At 38.2% G+C, this 20,841-nt stretch overlaps 1 protein-coding gene across 50 annotated transcripts in view; it reads left to right on the top strand.

The window, feature by feature from the left end:
- mical3a (microtubule associated monooxygenase, calponin and LIM domain containing 3a) overlaps window positions 1-19,196 on the top strand; it is a 101,116-nt gene extending 81,920 nt beyond the window's left edge. For 17 of the 50 annotated variants that reach the window (XM_083551868.1, XM_083551831.1, XM_083551867.1 and 14 more), the window contains 15 exons: window positions 951-1,091; window positions 1,400-1,462; window positions 2,317-2,391; window positions 2,472-2,585; window positions 2,723-2,814; window positions 2,904-4,767; window positions 4,864-4,958; window positions 6,477-6,527; window positions 7,125-7,232; window positions 7,349-7,442; window positions 8,201-8,251; window positions 8,939-8,989; window positions 15,594-15,693; window positions 15,879-15,952; window positions 17,250-19,196. In XM_083551868.1, the coding sequence (XP_083407994.1) occupies window positions 951-1,091; window positions 1,400-1,462; window positions 2,317-2,391; window positions 2,472-2,585; window positions 2,723-2,814; window positions 2,904-4,767; window positions 4,864-4,958; window positions 6,477-6,527; window positions 7,125-7,232; window positions 7,349-7,442; window positions 8,201-8,251; window positions 8,939-8,989; window positions 15,594-15,693; window positions 15,879-15,952; window positions 17,250-17,434 (3,158 nt within the window). In that variant the 3' untranslated portion in view covers window positions 17,435-19,196. Of the gene's footprint in view, window positions 1-950; window positions 1,092-1,399; window positions 1,463-2,316; window positions 2,392-2,471; window positions 2,586-2,722; window positions 2,815-2,903; window positions 4,768-4,863; window positions 4,959-6,476; window positions 6,528-7,124; window positions 7,233-7,348; window positions 7,443-8,200; window positions 8,252-8,938; window positions 8,990-13,105; window positions 13,172-15,593; window positions 15,694-15,878; window positions 15,953-17,249 lie in introns of all 50 variants that reach the window. The other 33 variants (XM_083551851.1, XM_083551844.1, XM_083551849.1 and 30 more) reach the window with 22 other exon arrangements.
- Window positions 19,197-20,841: the final 1,645 nt, after the last annotated feature.

Genomic DNA, 20,841 nt, shown 5'->3' with positions numbered 1-20,841 from the left:
ATTTTTTCCATGTCTTGGTTCTTTAGTTCTTATCCAGCTGTTAATACCACTGATATACAATTTAGGAAAATAGTGATGGAATGGCCCAGTTTTCCAGTCAGGTTTATGATTATTGCCTTGAGAATAGGAAGAGTGTACAATTCGGAGCGCAACGGTTTACTACACAACCATTCAACAACTACAGCATAGAACATTGATTGTCAAATGGTGTGGTTTTAGTGGAAGATTGTTAAAAGACAAGTAGACAGAAAAGTATGCATTTATTTTGTTCTTCAAATGCAACAGATATCTGATTTGTTCAGAGTCTGTTGGCTGTAGTAAGAAATAGAAAGCCGAAGTGGTAATTTAAAACCAAACATAAAAAATTTTAAGTAATGTCTTATTTAGAACCATGACCTCAACACAATGTTAATTTACTATTTGCATTAATGCCATTGGCCAGATGTCCTTATCCAGAGTGACTCTCATTTTTCTATACACTGACAGTTGATTGTTTAGGGCCTTGATATGGGTGGTGCTGGGATTTGAACTCATGATCATCCAATCCAAAGTCCAACATCTTCATCACTCAGTTACTGTTTCCCCTGTTGTCACTATTGAGACATAACATTTGTTAGTAACAAATTTTATGTGGCTGGACCATCAAATGTTTTAGTTTGGGAGTATTCACTTTTTAAATATTTTTCAGATATTTTGTTAGTCCCTTTTTTTTTTGTTAGTCTGGAGCCTTGACCATTCATGCATGTTTGTACTATTTCTTAAGCTATATTTCTTACAAACTATTATATTAAGTCTTCTGTTCCTTTTCTCTTTATCTCTTTGTTGTTTCTATCTGTCCTTCCTGATCCTGCTTTTGTTACTCTTCACCCGGTGTCCACTGTGACTTTTTTCTTCTTCCATTCCTATTGTCACACTTTCCAAACGAAATCTCAAATCATGACCCGCAACAGCCAGGAACCTGCAAATTCAACAAAGCCTGCAGCTAGTGGACCCTGTGTTTTCTCGGACTGAGGGGGAAAAGGAGGAGTGCTCAGATTCGGGCTCTCTTCCTTCACTCTTCACACAGAACACCCAGCCTGGCTCCTGCACAGGTAACCAACTCCAGAGGACTTCCTGGCTGCTGGGACTCGCACATGTGTGATGGAAAAGCTGTCATTTTCTGTTCTTCAGTGTCTAAACTGCTTTGTATTTCTTTTCCAACCAGTGGTGTTTTGTATTTATATATAACTTTTTTTTCTTTTCTTTTTTTTATTATGATGTGGTTGATTTGGTTTTAATCCATCATCCTCCCTGATATCACTGGGGCGCATCCAGAATTTTGTTTGCTTTTCATCTCAATTTGACCTTTCTTTTGTTGTGCAGTTCATATATTGTGTACCTTTTCATTTCATTGTTTTAGTCCCCTCCCACAAATCAGTGCGGCACGAGGCTGTCAGGGCCTGGCTGGACTCCATGTCTGGAGGTAGTGCTAAAACCAGAGCAACAGCTTTCCTACTGTACACTACCTCTCTGCATTTGCAAACACGCAGCAAAGCAAAGCATAGCATGCGACACAGATGTATTCCCACACAGGTGGAATATACTGGCTGCATGAAGAAGCTCTCATTTAACTCTGCATGCAGAAACCATTTGACAGGCTTTTTTTATTAGGAAACTTGCTGTCCAATATCTTTTGCTTAATGACATAGATATAAATGCAGATTCTTTATCGCTGAAACCCCCAGATCTCAGTGGACCACAACGCAGATGCGTTTGTATACTTGTGTGCTCTGAAACTAATTTGAATCTCGACAAACTAGCCATTTTCTGGATACTCTATGGTCCTTTTCAGATTGGTAAGTCCATGTGTTGAAATTAAAATGGTTTTGTTTGGAAGATAGACATCATTAAGGTCTATATAAAGTCCAACAGCAGTGTGACCACATACATCTGGTTTGTGGAAAAGGTTTTTTCTCCTGAATGTTTTCATGGTCGTTTTGCTCCCTAGTTGCAGCTATCTGAGCCTTATCCATTTGTCTATTCATGCAAATGGATATCAGCATGTGCAAAAGCTAAGCAATGATCATTGTAGCATGGGAAACATGGCAAAAATGTATTTTATTATTATTTTTTTTTTTTTTTATTTGCATTCTGCATTATTCTGCATTAAAATGATATGCATGCCTAACATTTTTATTTATTTTCATTTACCATTAATTTTGCATCTATATTATATGTATATGTGTGTATGTATAATAAATATATATCCTGGTGATGGTGGCCGGTTTATGCTTTCTAACTTATGACCCCATTTGTCTTTTTCTTCTTCTGGCTCAGAGCCCTGTGTAGAGGATGAGGAAGAGCCTGAGGCTGAAGCAGGAAGCCCAGACATTGGCACTGAGCTGGATGAAGGTTTGTCACAATAATGATGGAAAGCATCTATGCAAATGGGATTTATGTGTATTTACTGAGCATGTTTTTCTGTGCCTTAGAAGACATCCCTTCAGATGCAGAAGCAGAAGCTCACTCTCAGCATGTGGAATTTTCTGAGCTTCTTCCAGTAGACACTGTGAAGCCAGAGAGCTTAGAGCAAGTTTCCAGAATTGGTAGGTTTTGGTATAAACCTGGAACAGTGTGCTATAATGTTTATTTGGAGTGTATCTGTATGATATCCAATATAAAATGTCCAATATAAAACTCATTAGGAAAGAAAGTTAAATTTCTATTTGCTTTATTCTTCCAGAGCATAAAGAACGGGTGTCTGTTAGTCCAAAGGAAATCATTGTAGATGTTATTCTCACTCCAATTCCAAAGCCAAGTACACCTGCTGAAGAGGTACTGATATTTCCCAAAGTGTTGTCTTGATATTGGACCTAGTTATCAAGGCTGCCTCATAAGTTATTTATGTATATTTCTTCCTCCAGATCAAAGAGAAGTTGACTCCAGTGCTGATAAAATCGCCAGGGACACGCTTTTTTCCTGAACCTTTTTTGCCTGATGCCAAAACAGTACTTTCGTTGTCGCCTGACGTTAAGGCACCAAATACTCCTGTTGCTGTGGTGGCTTCATCTCCAATTCGCTTCCAGCCAGTGCCCTTTCCAGATACAGGCACCCCTAAATCTCCTGTCCAGGTCGAGTCTTGTGCGTGCTCACCGTCAGCCAACCCATTATCTCCAATCTGTGCTCATCCTCTACCATGCCAGGAGCCCTCGTCACCCTTCACTTCAGGGTCTCCTGTGAGGACTCAACCAGTCCCTGCTGTAACTTCTACTCCTCTAGCAAAACCTGTCTCAGAGAGGACAACCACAGAATCTCCGAATGTGAAGGATTCCACAGTGGAGACACCAGTCAAGAAGGCTGACATCATTGAAGAGTTCTGGCTGAAGAGTGCTGAGATTAGGAGGAGTTTAGGGCTCACGCCTCTGGAAAGGAACAAAGCTTTAGAGAAGAGCATAATTAAATCTCCTACTGCAGATCCTATATTGTCTAAACCCCCGATCTCTGAGACCATCTCAGAGAAGCCAGCATTTACAGGCCGCACGGTAATCCACAGACTAAATATAACTGTTGAGGGTCAGGTAATCTCTCCTGTAGAACTCAAGAGTAGTATTTCAGAAAGGAAAGATCTAAGCAGTAGCTCAGGTCTGGGCTTAAATGATAGCAACACTACGAGTCAGACGCATACCTGTGACAGCATTACCAACTCTGACTCCACCATGCTCACACCTCCTTCCAGTCCTCCACCACCTCCACCAAATGAGGAGCCAGCTACTCTTACAAAGAAGAAACCTCAAGTGTCTTGGGAGAAGCTAACTTCACCTAGTGAGGAACCTGAAGTGAAAAAGGCACTTCCCAAAGCTAAAACTCCTACCAGTCCGAATAAAAGCAAATTTGTGACTGCTCCAGTAGCTGCTCCCAGAACCACCCCCCCAGTGGTAATGAGGATAAAGGAGCCAAATAAACCACGTCGAGAAGAAGTGAGGAAGTCTTTTGCAGAGTGCGTAGACGAGATTCCATTTGCTGATGATGTGGAGGAAGACACGTATGATGACCGAACCCCTGACACAAGCATGCAGGAAAGGTTTTACACCCCACCCACCAGCAGAGTGAATAGGGACAAGCCTCCTCTCCACCTTGCTTTAGCTATTGAAAATGGGAAACCCAACATCCAGGGGGGTCTTGTCTCCAGACCGGTGAAAGGCCCCCAGCAGTTTTCTTCTGAAGCCAAGGAGATTGCTGAAGAGCGGATGAGGGCGAGGGAGAAATCGGTGAAAAGTCAAGCTCTAAAAGACGCCATGGCCAAGCAGATTAATAAAATGAAAGAATCTGAGTCAAGTAAGGGTGCGGTTGCCAAAGTGGCCTGGAACGTTTCGGATGTAGCTGTTAAAAACAAGAAGCGTTCAAGTTCTCCAAAGTCTTCTGCTGTAAAGGCTTTGGAGAGCAAAAAGCAGGCAGAGGCACTTCCCGACCGATTCTTTACCTCACCTTTAAACAAGAGCGTGGATAGTTCTGTCACCTCATCAGAAAGTTCTACAGGAGGCAAGAGTAAAAAACGTAGCTCACTTTTCTCACCACGTAAGAACAAGAAAGAGAAGAAGGCAAAAAATGAAAGACACACTGGTACTGAAGAGACTCCACCCAAACACAAGTCCTTGTGGAAAGCTGTATTTTCTGGCTACAAGAAAGACAAAAAGAAGAAAGATGACAAATCTTGTCCAAGCACACCCTCTAGCTCTACAACAGTGGACTCGGGAAAGAAGAAAGGATCACCTGTGGCAAGGTCCTCAGGTGAGCAGTGAATTCTGTTTGGGATTACACTGATTTATTGATTGCTTGATGTATTTAAATGGTGTAAATGCTATTCTGCTATTCTTCTTGGCTTAGATTTGCATTTAAGAAAAACCCTCAGTTTTTCCGAGGACTCAGATCTCTCCTGTGATGATATTCTTGAAAGATCTTCTCAGAAATCCAAGGCTGATGTAAGTAATAAATATGATGTTTTTTTGGGGGGGATTGTTTTTTCGCATTCATAGAGTATTTGGCTTTTCATGAAAACACATGAACCTATAGGGAGTCAGTGTTGGTGAAACAGAAAGAGAAAGAAAATGAAAGATGGGAAAGATAGGAGAGGGGTAAAGGCAAGGATCCAACAGATATAAGTAGTAAATTTAGATAAAGCTACACAAGAAATACTAGAGAATGTTTTTTTTTTTTTTTTTTTTTTTTTTTTTTTTTGTTGGAAGCAGTAACTTTATTTAAAGATAGTTTAGCTAAGTTGAAGCTAGTATTTACTGCAGCATAATTAAAGACAACTGGAGATGGGTAGTAGATTTCTGTAGTAGTTTGTGGCTTATATTAGGGAATTATAATTATATTTTTCAGATAAAAAAGCAAAGTTTAAAATTTAAATATTAAACAAGGCTTAATGCAGTCTTAGTGTTGTGACTGCAGCCTGAAAGAGAGAGAGAGCTTGAGAGAGAGAAAGAGAGAGAGAGAGAGAGAGAGAGAGAGAGAGAGAGAGAGAGAGAGAGAGAGAGAGAGAGATGCAGCCTTCAGCCTCTGCACATTCAGCTGTGTAAATAGAATTGTTATTAATGTGTTACGCTCTGCAAGACAAATTACAGTAATCCCCCGTTTATCTCGGTGGTTACGTTCCAAAACCGCCCGCGATAAAAGAAAAACCGCGATAAACAGGCGCCACCCCCAAAAATGATATTTTCTGTATACAGTACTGTGCTGTATTAATATTTTTCTTAATTTTATAATTTATAATTATATTTTTATTAATAAATGTCATTATTTTAACATACAATTCCCTATAAGTTTTTTGGTCTATCCGCGACAGGCCGGGAAAATCAGCGAGACTAATTAGTTATGTGGCAAACGCAATTCCGTGATAAACCGGGGGTACGAGAGTCGAGCCGCAGTAAAGCGGTAAATGACTGTGTAACACTTGTGTCTGTGATTAAACATTTGACTTCATGTTAAGCATGCAATTTCACAGTGTTCATGGTTTTATTTCATTTAAACGATCATAGCTTACGCAGAGGTGCCAACAATGCTAACAATAAAGAAACGTAGATTGTAAAGAACAACAGCACGATAAACTACTTCAGAATACACTGCTCCCCAACTATTTTGACTACCAGTAACTAAAAGAATCCACAGTCCCACCCGCTTGGTTTCTATTGTCTCACAAGACCATGCGTTACTGGTCACCTAAAGTCAACTGTGTGAAAGAAACTGTACCAGAAGCAAATCTTGGTCCTTCATGTTTTAGGTGAATGAAAGGATCAGAATTTGACCTAATAATATATTTTGGCACCTCTGCTTAAGCATATAGTTTGTGTACATGTACATTCATCCTAATGACCTTATGGACTTTAGCATGGGTAAATTGTTTTATTTTTTTTAACTCATTAAGTCACACCATTTGTTTTGTGTTTTTTTTTATTGTCCGTGTTTTATCTTTTCTTTTTTTTTCATCCCCCAACAAGTCTCTTTATGTTCCTCATGCATTGGCATTCAAGAGATCATATGCCACGAAGGTAGTGTGTTCGTTCGCACTGGTCCACCCACTCAGAGCATGCTCCGGTCTTTTACTCATCTCTCTCCTACTGTGATCCACATGTCTCTGTGTTAGTGTATTACTGAATTACTAACAGCTTCCATTATCAGCATGAACCTCTGTCACCCCTTTCCTACTGGTGGGTGCAACCACATCTTTATCCACTTGATTTTTTTCCCCAAAAGGCTTTCAGCTAATATACATTCTACACTGTACTTTTAACTGGTGCACATTTGCTGCTTGGCTGATTCCGGAATGCTGGAATCCACACACATGGATGACACAAACACCACCTCTCTCCAGACTTGTCTTCTGTTTTCTACTTCTCATTATCTGCATTATCTGTGCTTTATAAAACTGGGAACAAGTGCACATTTCACTAGTATGCACATATATAGAAATTCTCGAATGATAAGTAATTGGAAGGTTTAGTGTGCTCATGTCGTAACTGATCATTTCACATGCTAATTTGTGAAGAACCGGCCCTGCACATTTCACACTTGACTGCACTTCTCAATGCACTTTTTGCACGTTTTCCGGTTCATGTTTTCATTCCTTTTTTTTTTTTGGTTTGCAGAAGACATACACTGAGGAAGAGCTAAACGCCAAGCTCACACGCAAGGTCCAGAAGGCAGCTCGGCGTCAGGCCAAGCAGGAGGAGCTGAAGAGGCTTCACAGGGCTCAGGTATGGTACTACTGTTCATTTTGGGCATAACAAGTAAATAGAAAAATGACTAGAATATTAGAGATTATCAACTGATAAATAAGAGCCTTGATTACAAGTCTGCTTCTGTTTTTTAGATTATTCAGAGACAGCTAGAGCAGGTAGAGGAGAAACAGAGGCAGCTGGAGGAGAGGGGCGTGGCAGTGGAGAAGGCTCTGCGAGGGGAAGCAGGTACCTCACATTTAACATTGCCTTTCAGTACATTTAAATTGTATTTCAGTATTTCAGCCTTTTAAAGGCTACTTTCTCAATACACATACCTCAGGCTCTTAGATCTAACATTCACTACTGGCAATTCAGTAGTATGACCTGTTCAGTTTTTTGTTGTTTTGTTTTAAAAGACCGCATGAGAGTTTAGAGCATTAGCTTGTTTTTTGCAGTCATACCACTTGTTCTGCTGCTTGTGACAAATAACCTCAAGCAAGTTTTGTTCTAATACTCTGTTAGAGTCTTTGTTAGGCAAATGTTTATTGTATGTCTAAGCCAAGAGTTTGTGTGTTCACCTCCTCAGTCCATACAGATGCAGAGGAACAAAGTGTGCTTTTAGAACTCATTGTGGCTTTGTCCATATTTTATTTGTTCTTCACATGCAAATCATGTATCAACAAGCACATGACAAGGGACTATCAAGGATTGCAAAATCGCTGGGACGGATTTTGTTTATTCCCGATTACTTTTTTTGAATAGATTAATGTTTATAATTGCAGAAATGAGTAAAGTTTAAATGAAATTGTACACACTGAAAGATGTACAGTATAACGACAGCTTTAGTTGTGGTTAGTGAACAATACTTTGTCCTTGCTGATCATTTTGCTCTATTATTCATCCTTCCCTCTCCCTCCCTGTCCATCCCATCACTGAAACTGAGTGCTTTTCAACTGAATCTCTGAAGATGCTTCTTAACCTCTCTATCCTTCACTCTCTTTAAGGGTTACATAAAGGTTCTAGTGTTAGCCCTAAACAGCGCAAGAGGCGCTCAGGTATCCATGCCCGATAATGTTAGTCTTTGTTTGAAGTCTTCGTCCGTGACGTGATCATCTTTCCTACCCATGTGTGTTTCAGCTGCATGGAACCTGTTCTGTGTGTCTAACATAGATTTGTGTGCCCTCTCACTGGATGTACTAAAGAAGAGTGCTGTATTGATAATACAGTGACCAGCTATAGTTCTATTTTCTTTCGTATTGACTTTAATTTGCATTTGCAGCATGACCTCAAGTCATCAAATAAAGGGACTTTATGGGGAATACTGGTCTTTACCATTACTTTTACTTTATAGCCTAGATATATTTATTCTTCTAAGTTAGTTTAAACAAAACTAAAGAGCGAATGATTTGTGGAAATAGTTCACAGACTAATCACAGACCCCTTCCCTGATCCGAGCCTGTGGCAGGGCACAGCAGCACTCATCAGCAAATCTATGTGCCCATTTTGTTGTTCTGAGACATTCCGTGCACATGCAACGTCTGTATTTAACTACATGTAAACACATACATTTAAAGTAACCTTTTCTGCACACTTTACAGAATATGGGTGCGTGTGGGTGTGGTTGTTTGTTTTCACACACATGCATGACTTTTTTTTTTTTTTTTTTTTTTTTTTTTTTTTTTTTTTTTGACTAGCTGTGCCTGTGTGTGCAGTAACACATCTCTAATATATCCCTATTGTAGACTATTGGGGAGAGTCTAATTACAGTGAGATCCTGGACATGCATCTGGGCGGTATGTATTTCAAACCTGTCGCTTCAGACTAACAATCAGCTAACACCTCTTTTTCTCCCTGTACTTACTGAAGCTGTTCTGTCACTGTGTCTTGCCTTTTGGGCTGTGGATCAAAAATACAGATCAGGGTAACCTCGTGATTCGCAAAAGAGCACACTCCAAACTATAACTTTTAACAGTTTTTACATTAACTCAAACAAGGCTACTGAATCACTTATTATAATGAGACTTTAACTAGGTCCTGCTTTTTTTTAATTATCCAGATTGGAAATTGATTATCATGTACTTTCTGGTTTTCTTGCAGATACAATCAATTTGTATATTATTCATGTTATTAGTATTATTGACTGGGGGCTTTTAAATGAGAAAGCTCATGTTTTCCTGATTAACAGGAACTATACTCACACCCAAATAATCACGTCCTGAAAGTGATGGTTCTCTTTAGCATCCCCCAGTTTTACATGTTGCAACATACATAATCTATTACTACAACTTGGTATGACTAATGAGCTGATAATTTGCATTGGATATTGGAAAATGTTGCTAGATATCTATCAGAATGGCTATTCATACGGTCCAACGCTACAACTTAGACTGCATCATCTCAAAGCACATGTTACATATGTCGAACTGGGTTTTTTTTTTTTACACATTTATCATCCCAGTTTGGCTACTTGCAACCTCCATCCACCTGCCAGATCTCCCAAATCATACTGCAGCTAAAACCAGCAAGAGTAAAGACTAACATGCTTCTTCTGAGACTAAGCTAGACAAGCACATCTGTTTAAACTGCTGCTCATGTTGCATCATGTGGCAGCAATACAATTAGATGCTTGACAGCTGTAATATTGGTCAGGCCCTAATTTAGATTACGCACATCACACACACACATACACACAAAGAAAAAACAAAATAGACTGAATCTTGCGCATTGTTAAAATTGCTCTAAACGTTTGCTTTGGCCTTTAGTTTTAGCTTCTTCGCCTTTATTCTCTCCACCATACTTGATCACTTGTCCAGGGGACATGTACGAGAGTGAGGGTGTATGTTGCGTGTCTATGTGTGTGTGTCTGAGAGAAAGAGAGTGATCTTCCATCCTTCTACACAGACTCTTCTCATGTACAGTAATGTTCTCGTTTGATGTGTCCCTGTCCACCTCCTCACAGTCGTGCTACAGTGTGTTGTTTGAGTTTGTGCTTCCGTGCCGTGTTTGTGGACATACTGTTGTGTCCTTAGTCACCCACACTGACAGGAGATTGCGTGGAGCTCCTTTTTAAGCCTAAAAAAAAAAAAATTGGGGGGCGTGACCTTGATTTTGCTCCCTTAGTAATGTATTTGGTTATCTGTGGACTAATCTGAAATCACAAGATAAAAAAAAAAAAAGCCTGTAGCATGATGTGCATTTTTCTTTGCAAAATAGACACAATTATAAACTTGTTTGCATTTTATTTTATTTTTTTGCTTGTGGAATAAAATTGTGCATCATACTGACTATCTATGTACAGTACTTACAATATCAACCTAGTCCATCTCAGGTAGGTATAAAATGCTTTGTTTATTTATTATTATTTTATTTTTTTCATGCAAAGCTTTGATGAAGATGCACTGGAGGCATGGGATGGCTTTTTTTGCTTGTATTTGAATACATGCATTGTTTAGAGTTTTGGTCTGTTTTTTGGGAATTGGCCATCAAATCATAACCATCAGATGCTGCACTTTTTTAAGCATGAGTTTAAGCTGCATGATTTGTAACAAAGATATTCATCCATTTGAAGTGCGAGCAGTCAAATGTGTTTCAGATAAACATAATATTCTCTGTGGGAAAACCACCAGGCTCTACACTTTATCTTTTTTATTTGTTAAATTATTGATAAGATGTATAATTATCAGTGTTTTTTCTATTCAGATTATATTTTTTTAAATAAAATAAGTTGTCCTATCTCACAGACAGACAGACAGACAGACAGACAGACAGACAGACAGACAGACAGACAGATAGAACTTTATTGTAATTGCATAGTACAACGAAATGCAGTTTAGCATCTGAGGGCTACATTACCAACTTAAAGGATTGATTAAAAAATGTATAATTTCAAAGCAGACTTGATATAAAATTTAGGCCAGTTTAATATGTGATTCACGATCTGATACATGTCTGACATGTGGCCATGTGACTTGATAGAGAACGTTCAGGTATACAGTGTTGGCTGTAGAATTCTGTGGAAAGTGGTGTTTACTTGATGTTTAGGGAATGGATTCTGGCAAAACTGAAAGGAACATATATTGGTGTAGTGACACAATTAACCAGGAAATCAGTACGCTTATACGGGCATTTATATAATGCTTATACGGGCATCGGTGTGAAATGGTATAGATTCAAAATTGTGGCATACAGATTTCATGGCATACTTTTATTCAAGTGGTTGAATGTCAGAACTGGAATCTATTGTAGGCTATAGATAAAGGGTCTTTTTTCTAGAGGTCGACCGATTCATCGGCTTTGCCGATTAATCAGCACCGATTGTTGATTGCTGGAACTATCGGCTATCTGCAAAAATCTATATTGTTAGTTTTTCCGGGTTGCGTCATACAGTACAGGATCAGCGTCTAGAGGCGAATCACTGATGCCACATGTTGTTTATTTTCAAGTGTCTTTTTTTTTTATTGTGGATGTAACAGTTTTTATTTATTTGAAATTTTACTTTTTTTCCAGTTTAAATGCATGTCTATTTTCCTTAATATTTATTCATGTAATTAATGTATTCATATTTATTTAATTTGCCACATTTTTGTGATTCATTACTGACATTTTTTTCTTTTTCTTTTTTTTTCTTTCTTTTTTTTTTTTGTATGATCCAACCTCGCTATCGATATCAGCAAAATCGGTTGACCTCTACTTTTTCCTATTGGTAGGAATTAGTAGAGCTGAATTGTTACAGCTCCACCACTGGCTTGATAAATGACAGACTAAGCACTAAGGTGATGTGTCCATGTTCTACAGCATGCAGCGCTTAGGACTGGGTAAAGTCTAAGTTTAATACTGAATAGATTGCATTTTGCTTTATGTCACATTGATTTGCTGGTCTTTCTCAAGCTAAAAGCAGCATTGGAATCTCTGTCCTATATGTGATAGTCCCTTAGTGCCGTTCAACATTCCACCTCCATTTTAGTATTGCAGATCATTGCAATGTCAGTCTGTCAGCCCTTCCACCATTCATACCAGTGTTCCACCAGTCTAAGCCAACAGATTCAATGTTTGATATAATTTTTTGTGCATCATTCTTCTCCTTTATGGACTGGAACAGAACACACCGGCTTTTTTTCTTGAGCTTTACAAGTAGCCAGAGCGCGTACGAGATTTGTTTTTCATACAGAGGAGAAAAGTTTCAATGATGAGAATTGTTTGTGTTTATATCAGTCTCAGGTGACAGCAATTTGTCTGTCAGGGAAGATCTACTTTGCTAAACATTGTTTAATATACACTGCATAAGTTTTTACCCCCTTGATGGTTATTTTTTATAATGTTACAAGATGAAATGGACTTGTTTGGGATTATAGGTTATTGTGTAACTGAGAACCATTTGGTTGAATGGAGTTCATTGGCGGTTCACATGATCGCAATATAAATACACTTCTCCCTGGAGGTTGTTAGAAAAGGTATAAGCTTTTGTGCGATTTATTTGTAAATAAATTAGCCAAAAATAAACTTTTTTTTTTGGTCTAAAGCTTCATTACATAATCCCAGCTGGTCTGTTTCAGTTCCAGTTGTAACACTACAAAATAGGGAAAATTCAAGTGGAGTAAATACCTATGTAGGCCAATGTATTAGAATTAACAACAAATCTTTCTGGCAAAATGTCACTATTTTCGAATCAGTTTTTCTTGTTCGCATTCTTTCGTTTATTCTCTCATTTTATTCCGCGTAATACACTGTAGCTTTAAAATTCTCCCCATAGTTCTCTTGCTTTTTTGGATATTTTTTTTTCTCCTCACTGTTCTCTTTCCTTCATCTCTCCCTTCCCTCTTCCACACCTCCATTTTTTACTTTACTCTGCCCTCTCCTTGTTCTTCACTTCCCTCCTTTTTTCCACCTCCAAACCTTCTGTCTCTTGGAAGTTGAACCCTATGTCGGGACCCCTCGCTGGAGACCCCTGTCCTTCTGCCCATGCTGTTCCCCAGAAGGTAACGTAAACTCCGTCTCACCAGGCCGCGTTAGCGTGCCAGTCCAACCCGTGGCCTTTTCTCTAGACTTCCTTCTCTAAAGTTGTGGATCAACCCTCCTTTTCCTTCTCCTCCTCCATCCAACCTGTTTACTCCCCTCACCCTCCCTTTCATTCCCAGATAATGGCTTTCAAAAAGAACAGACATTCGTGTCTAGTTTTTATTACGTTGAGTGTAAATTTATTAACTGCATGGGTTCCTGTTTGTCACAAAACTAAGAAAAAAATCCATGTAGTGTGTGTTAGCTGCTTCAATCCTCTTCTGTACGGCTGCATGTTATAACCTCGTGTTCGCTGTGTGTTTTGGCGTGTGTCTGTGACCTTTCTCAAAATTGTTAAACTCAGAACCCTCTTATGATAGTTTTATTTATCATTAGCATTTATAATTATCTGTCTATGTATTAAATCCAGGCTGTGCTTTATGCCTGGATTTTATTTAGCAGATCATTTTAGGTCCAAGATGGCATTTTCTGTTATATATTATGGTTATTTGACTTGTTTGAGGTGTTTGTATCAATCCCCCTTTCAATTCATGCAACAAGTCAAATAGCTTTCATAACTACACGATCTCAAAATTAAATGTAATAGATGTAAAAATGGTGGGTTGTGATTGCAACCACTGTAAGTAAATTTAAAAATCATTTAATTCTATTAGTGTGTGTGTGTGTGTGTGTGTGTGTGTGTGTGTGTGTGTGTGTGTGTGTGTGTGTGTGTGTGTGTGTGTGTGTGTGTGTGTGTGTGCACGCATTTTGCTCTTAAGCTCTGAGAGGCTGTGTGTGTGTGTGTTATGGTGAGACTGTCCTAACTCTGGTTTTTTCTCTGTCTCTCTTCTTCGGGAGAGAATGGGGCTGAATGTTGTGGAGGCTACTGGCAGTGCGTGTCCACTGGATAAGTTGCGCCTCCCAAAAACCTGTTGTCCAGTGTGTCTGTGTCTCTCACATCGCTCTTGTGTCTGAGGAACTTTGCTTTGCCTCTCTGTGTGTTAAAGCAGCAAAGGGCTGTTTTTAGCAAGCACAAACATTCAGTTTTTGTGTGTGTTTATTTATTTGTATTTTCTCCAATTCAATCACTGAAATTTGTCCATGCTGCATCCAGGTTTGCTTTGGCACCAATAATTTTTTTGCATGTCTTTTGAGTTGAGTGTGTGCGTACAGAAAATAATGTTTAAGGGACTGTCACAGGCTTTTAGAACTAGCATGGATTGATTTGTACAGTTGGTCAACTGTGCAGCCAGTGATTCAGTCTTGCATGCAACTTTTATATTTTATCCATGCAAAGTTATTTATTTATTTATTTTCTGTTATAGCTTAGGACCAAGAATGTTAGATTTAGCTAGAATTGATTATACCACAGCACTGTTAAATTCTCTATTCTGATTGGTTAAAAGATTTCTGTTACTGCAGCTCGGACGGTATTGCCGATTACTATGTTTATATTATTAATGTATATAAATGTATAATTTATATTAATGTGCTTGAACACATTATCGTCGTAACATAGTAATGTCCTACACAGGGACTTGTAGGGACAATGCATCATATAAACAGATTTATTGGAAAGAGTCTCCAGTGACAGCAAATATAACAAGATGGGGTTTTCAGTCAGTTAGGAGAACGAATTACAATCACTAATAACATACAAAAGGAATTATAACTTTTTTTATCTAAAAAAATTGAAACATTTTTAATGCTAAAAATTTTATTAGTAAATTGCTGTGGTATAAGATGAATAAAACACTTTAGGGTGTGCGGTTTCAAGAAAATTATCAACTTCTGGTGGTAGTAGGGTGTATTTATTTATTTATTTATTTTTAAATGCGATTATTGGCCAAGTCTGTCATATTATATCATGCAAATCTGTCATTTTTTATTAAAAGCATACCCTTTTGTGTTTTATTACTCTGTTATTATCAAGCATCTTTATTTGTGTGCAGTAGACCATACAAAGGGTTGAATGGAATCTAAAAGGTAATAACTATTAAAAGGGAAATATAAAAGGGAGTTTTTTTTTTCTTTCTGGGTGCGTCCTCTGGTCTATAATGTAAAATATTAAATGGAAATGATCCCTTAACCTGTCAAATACAAGCATTTAGACTACAACTCCCTGCCCCAGAAGCATAATCTAATGCTTTATTGCTATCATATGTTGAAAAATCTGAACACTTACCTCCACGCCATCTTCTGTGAATTGACCGGTCAAGACTTGACCCTGGGTCAGCGCTGTTGCTCGTGTTCCTGTTCCTATCCCCGTCATTCCCTAAAGAGAGACATCCCGGCTTGGCTGTCATTGCATTGTCTGTGTTTGTCCGTGTCGAATATCTGTCGAATATCATGCTGGGGTCGCTGAAAGTTTTCTCATTGCTCTCACTGGTTTGCTTTCTTCAGGAATGGGCAAAAAGGACGACCCGAAGCTGATGCAGGAATGGTTTAAACTGGTTCAGGAGAAGAATGCCTTGGTGCGCTATGAGTCAGAACTGATGATATTGTGAGTAATCCACCACCGTTTCACTGTAGAGCCGAGTCATCTTCATGTCAGCTCACAAACTGTTGCAGGTGTTTGAAACTGCTATGTGAATGTGGAACACATAGGATAATTGGTATGTAATTTTAAATAAAAGAGAGGGGGAAAAAGTATTAAGTATAAGTCTTTTCTGTCCGCTGTGTCTTTAGTGCTCGTGAGTTGGAGTTGGAGGACAGGCAGAGTCGACTGCAGCAGGAACTCCGAGAGCGCATGGCAATTGAAGGTATGTATTTATACTTGAATGTGTTTTTTGTCTACAGGGTTAACACACAGATCACTGATGCAGCTTTTTTAAACATTTCTTTTTTTGTTTTGTTTTTCTTTTTGATTTAATTGCTTCAACATGTCTCAAAAACACGTCTACACATCTCCCACATTGTCGCATCATGCCTTTTGTTTTTATTTACATTTTACTGTGTCCCAGTTTTTTTGGGGATTTGAGTTGTATTTTTTCTTTTTTGTAATGCACAATTTTGGTCATTGTAACGCACATTTATGGTCACAGTCTGCTCTTATACTGTATTAAACTATATATCGTATTATCCGGACTATAAGCCGCTACTCCCACGCTTTAAACCCCGCGGCTTAAACAATGAAAAGGCTAATATATGGATTTTTCCGGGGATTCTCCCGGTTTTACAAACTTCAAACCAAAAAACTGAACCCCATAACATTAGACCAATGAAATTTCATATCAGGCTCAGGTGAACCAATGAAACTCTTTATATTAAATCAGATGCGCTCCCACTGATTCGGGCCGCACCACATCATAAATATGGATGAGATTCCTCTGACGTTTGACCTGCCGCTCACTCGGACTGTCAACAGAAAATGCGAATCATTCGTCACGCTGAAAACAACCGGGCATGAAAAAACGCACTTCACCTGTGTTCTGAGCTGCACAGCATCGGGAGAAAAGCTTCACCGGTGGTGATTTTTAAACGCACGACGATGCCAAAAAATAAACTCCCGAGAGAAATTGTGGTGAAAGGAAGGAGGAAGACAGTGAACAATGACTTTCTTGGTAGGCTACTGTTTAGATACAAGCCGTGTAACAGACACTGTCTTTCAGTAAAGCCTGTGTAAAGTTCATTAATTTTAGTGTTGACACCTGCGGCTTATAGACAGGTGCGGTGTATTTATGTTCAAAATAAAAATCTTTGTAAAATTCAGTGGGTGCGGCTTATATATGGGTGCGCTTAATACTCCGGAAATTACGGTATGTAAACTAAGTGTAGCTCAGAATTAAGAAACCCAGGGAAGTTTTACTCTGAATCTTGAGACATTGCATATGAATATTGCGGATCTCTTAAAGATTGTGACTTTTTGCTTTTGCTAAACAGTTTATAATGTTAACATTTGTATTGGCCTGGCTGTATATCTTTGTTGACATTTAATAGCAAAGAAAAAGCCATGTAAAATTCACTGATCTGTTTTTCAACAGTAAATAGAAGTATTAACTCTTTGCCAACTGGACATTCTCATGTGAAAAACATTGCACATGCCTTTCTGTCTTGTAGACCATTTGAAGACTGAGTCAGAACTGACTGAGGAGAAGAGGATCCTAAATGAGATGTTGGAGGTGGTGGAGCAGAGGGACTCTCTCGTGGCTCTCCTGGAGGAGCAGAGGCTCAGAGAGAAGGAAGAGGACAAAGACCTGGAGTCTGTCATGCTCTCCAAAGGCTTCAGCCTCAACTGGGCTTAGCAGTAGCAGCAGGTCAACTCAACATGATCTTCACAACACCATGAGAAATGTAAAGACTTGGTCAAGTTTGCCTGCCTCTCCCGATGGCATTTAAGAACCTTTCTGACGTTTTACGAGTCATCCTGACTCGACTCAGGGTTGGTCTCTTCACCTGTCTCTCTCATTATGCTTCAAAGGAAATCCAGGCAAGCCTTTGTGTCCGTACAAGACTTTTTTTGCCCAGTTTTTCAATTATTTTTTGGTTTTCAGAAAAGGAATAAACAGGGACGTCTTAAAGACAATTCAAATGGAACACAGCTTTTGTCAAATATTCTGTTCAGCAGCTGTTACAGAGGAGAGAGTTTTTTTGGACTCTATCCATACCTTTTTTTTATTTACTTTTGACTACTGACTGAAAGTAGAAACAATATAGTTGCGATGCCTTTCCAACCCACAATGCAATGTGGACACATGATCAATGGCTTTTTCATTTTTCCACAATCTATTTCAAGAAATTTTTCTGGACAGAATTGTTTAGTTACATATTTATTTTACTTGGATTTTTGTTTTACAGAAGAAAAAAAAAAACAGTGAATTTCCATTGCGCATTAAGAAGAATCTCCACTTGTTTTTGTATTTGTAAATTATGAAAATGTTTTGTTTTTAATTCGCTCTTAAGCCGCCTCATATCAGGACTAAAGGATATCTAAGAACAAGTATATCCTGTATTGTATATAGGACTTGGCCTTCAGCTCATATTAAGTGGTGATGCACTCTTAGTGGAGCTTCTCATTTGCAGTGTCTAGTGCTGTCTCCGTGCTCTTAAGTGATCTTAATATTATTCCTGTGTAAGTTTACAATCAGCTTCCTAATATGAGTTTCCAACAGCCACACTACAGTTTACAGAAACGGAAACGTCGTGGAAACGTACATAGGGAAATGCAATATTAATGTTTTAAAAGAGATCTCGGTATCGACAGTGCAAGAGAACGTAATATACAATCAGCTCATTGATGCCTAGCGGATCACCTTTGTATATTTTTTTTTTTTTAGAAATCCTGACCTTTTATTTGATATCACATATCAGTATGCCACAAAATTTAATACATTATTCGTCTCCTGGATTGCTGAGACTAAAAAAATCTCCTTCTGATCTCCATCCTGAGATCAAGATGAGAAACTGCATGCACTGGCTGAGTAGCAACATGCCTTTATCACAAAGTCATATTCACATCCCCGATGTTTACTCACCTTTACCAAGGATTGTTTATTTTTTTGTTTTTGTTTTTTTATATAAAAAATGTACTTCATTTTAACATTCACACATCACTAACACAATATTGTGTACAGCAAGAAGTCTTCATATATTTGGCAAAACCATTTGTAATGCCTTTGAACAAGCTGTATGTCTATTGATCACACTGTATAGGTTGCTTGTACCTATATTTCAGCTTGGCCACATTACGCTGTATAGACGGACACAGATTTTTGTATGTATGTACAAGATGACTGTGGGCAAAAAAAGATTGATGAGTGCAAGGCCTAGTTATTTTGACTGTGTACATTTTTTGGCAGAGTTTATTGGTATTTATTAACGTGTGAAAATGTATTATATGTAAAAAAAAAAAAAAAAAAAAATGGAACCTAATTTTTAAAATTGTATGTTGTCAATTCTTGACGTGTAAATGCTTTCCGGTAGCTAATCTGCATATAAGATGTTGGATGTACGTTGGAAGGTAATAAAAAACAAACAAAAATAAAAAGCTTCTGGTCCTTCGTTTTAGGATGCTGTTTTGTCCTTGTTTGTTTGAAATCAAGAAACAAGACAAATGTCAAATGCAGAGGCTGCCAGAGGTTTGGGAAGGATTAAACAGTTCCTTAGGTGTAGTGGGTTTCACTGTTTAATTAAAAGGATACACAGCGATGCCCCAAAAACTAGTAAAATTAGCTTTTTCATTTGTTCTATACAAACATCATCTAAATATCAGCAGGAGGGTGTGATGGCCTACATCCCAACCATGAGTTATTTATATAACAGTGCTTTCTTTGAACTCCTAATAATCTCCAAAGACAGTGGAATGGAGTGAAATCTACGCATGCACGGATAAGTTCAAAACGAGTTGACTCTTTGAACCGTATCTTCCAGAAGTCGATTTGTATATTTGAGCCTTTTTTTATTTATCCTGTAGTCTATGGAAAGTTTGTAGGAAACTCCTCTAGTCCTTTTATGCAGGTTTATGTTACTCGGTATAATACAGGCAGTCTGAGAAAATCATCCTAATTAAATATAGACACAGCAGGCTCATTAATATTACTGCAGATAACATGGATCCACTTTGAATACAGTTGCATGAAAAATGTATGCCATTAATATGTAAAACAGAACAGTTTTTTAGTCAAAATATCACATAAAAATAAAAATAAATATAGAAGAAGATTCTTTGCTTCTCAACAAACCTATTGAGAAGTAAGAGTAAAGGTGAGCTTAGCTAAATGATCCAAATCACAGCCCACCATTATTGCACACTAGTGGTCCAATCAAAATCACGTGATGGCATGACGTTGGATGCTGGACATGGAACTGAACGTGGTTTTCTGGGATGCTAGTGTGACTGACGGCTCATTCAAATTTTAACGAGTATGCCACTGAAATGACGACTGTTAATGGTGCGGTATAAACAGTTTTGGACAGTTTTCTTTCCTTATTTCTCTTCTCTTTTTTTTTATATATATATATATTTAACACAGCATTTAGTCAGTTACTGCAATTTATTCAGGTAAACCAGATACCTGATACATGTACAAATATTTATTAAATAAAAAAAATAACCTTTTTCCATTAATATTGTTATTACATTAAAGTGTTCTATAAAGTATTTAGGAATGGCAATGTGGTTGTTTATTGTTTACATCCAAACAGGCTTTTAGGAGCATCTGTTTCTGAGTTATATTATATGGTCTGTTCAGCTGGGGAAATCAGGAACCTCTGTACCATCTACATAAGAGATGACCAAACTAGGGCCTGCAAAGTTCACTTGTGGTGACCTTTGGCACTCAGACCTCTATTTTCTTTTTTTAAGTTTGGTCACCTCTGCTACCTAGTGTGTGCATGTGTGAGTGCCTGTGTGTGTGTTTGGTTGGGGTTTTTGTTTTTGTTTCTTTTTCATACTTTATTAAATCACTGCCACAAGAACGAGAGGTATTACATAATCATGTCAATTTAACACTAGCTTCCAGAGAAAATAAAATAGACAATAAGAAAATTACATGAATTTTAATGCTTTCAGAGCATTACATGTTTTCAGGGCTTTTTTGTTTGTTTGTTTGTTTGTTTTTTGTTGTCCTCCCCCCCCTCCAACAGATTTACATACAATTTGAATAAAATGGGAAAAATGTAGTCTACATTGAGCCCACTTTTTCCTATGTAT

Source organism: Silurus aristotelis, assembly GCF_946808225.1.
Source record: "Silurus aristotelis genome assembly, chromosome: 10".
Taxonomy (NCBI): domain Eukaryota; kingdom Metazoa; phylum Chordata; class Actinopteri; order Siluriformes; family Siluridae; genus Silurus; species Silurus aristotelis.
Note: the sequence above shows the minus strand (reverse complement) of the source record. Positions and strands in the feature narration are given on the sequence as shown.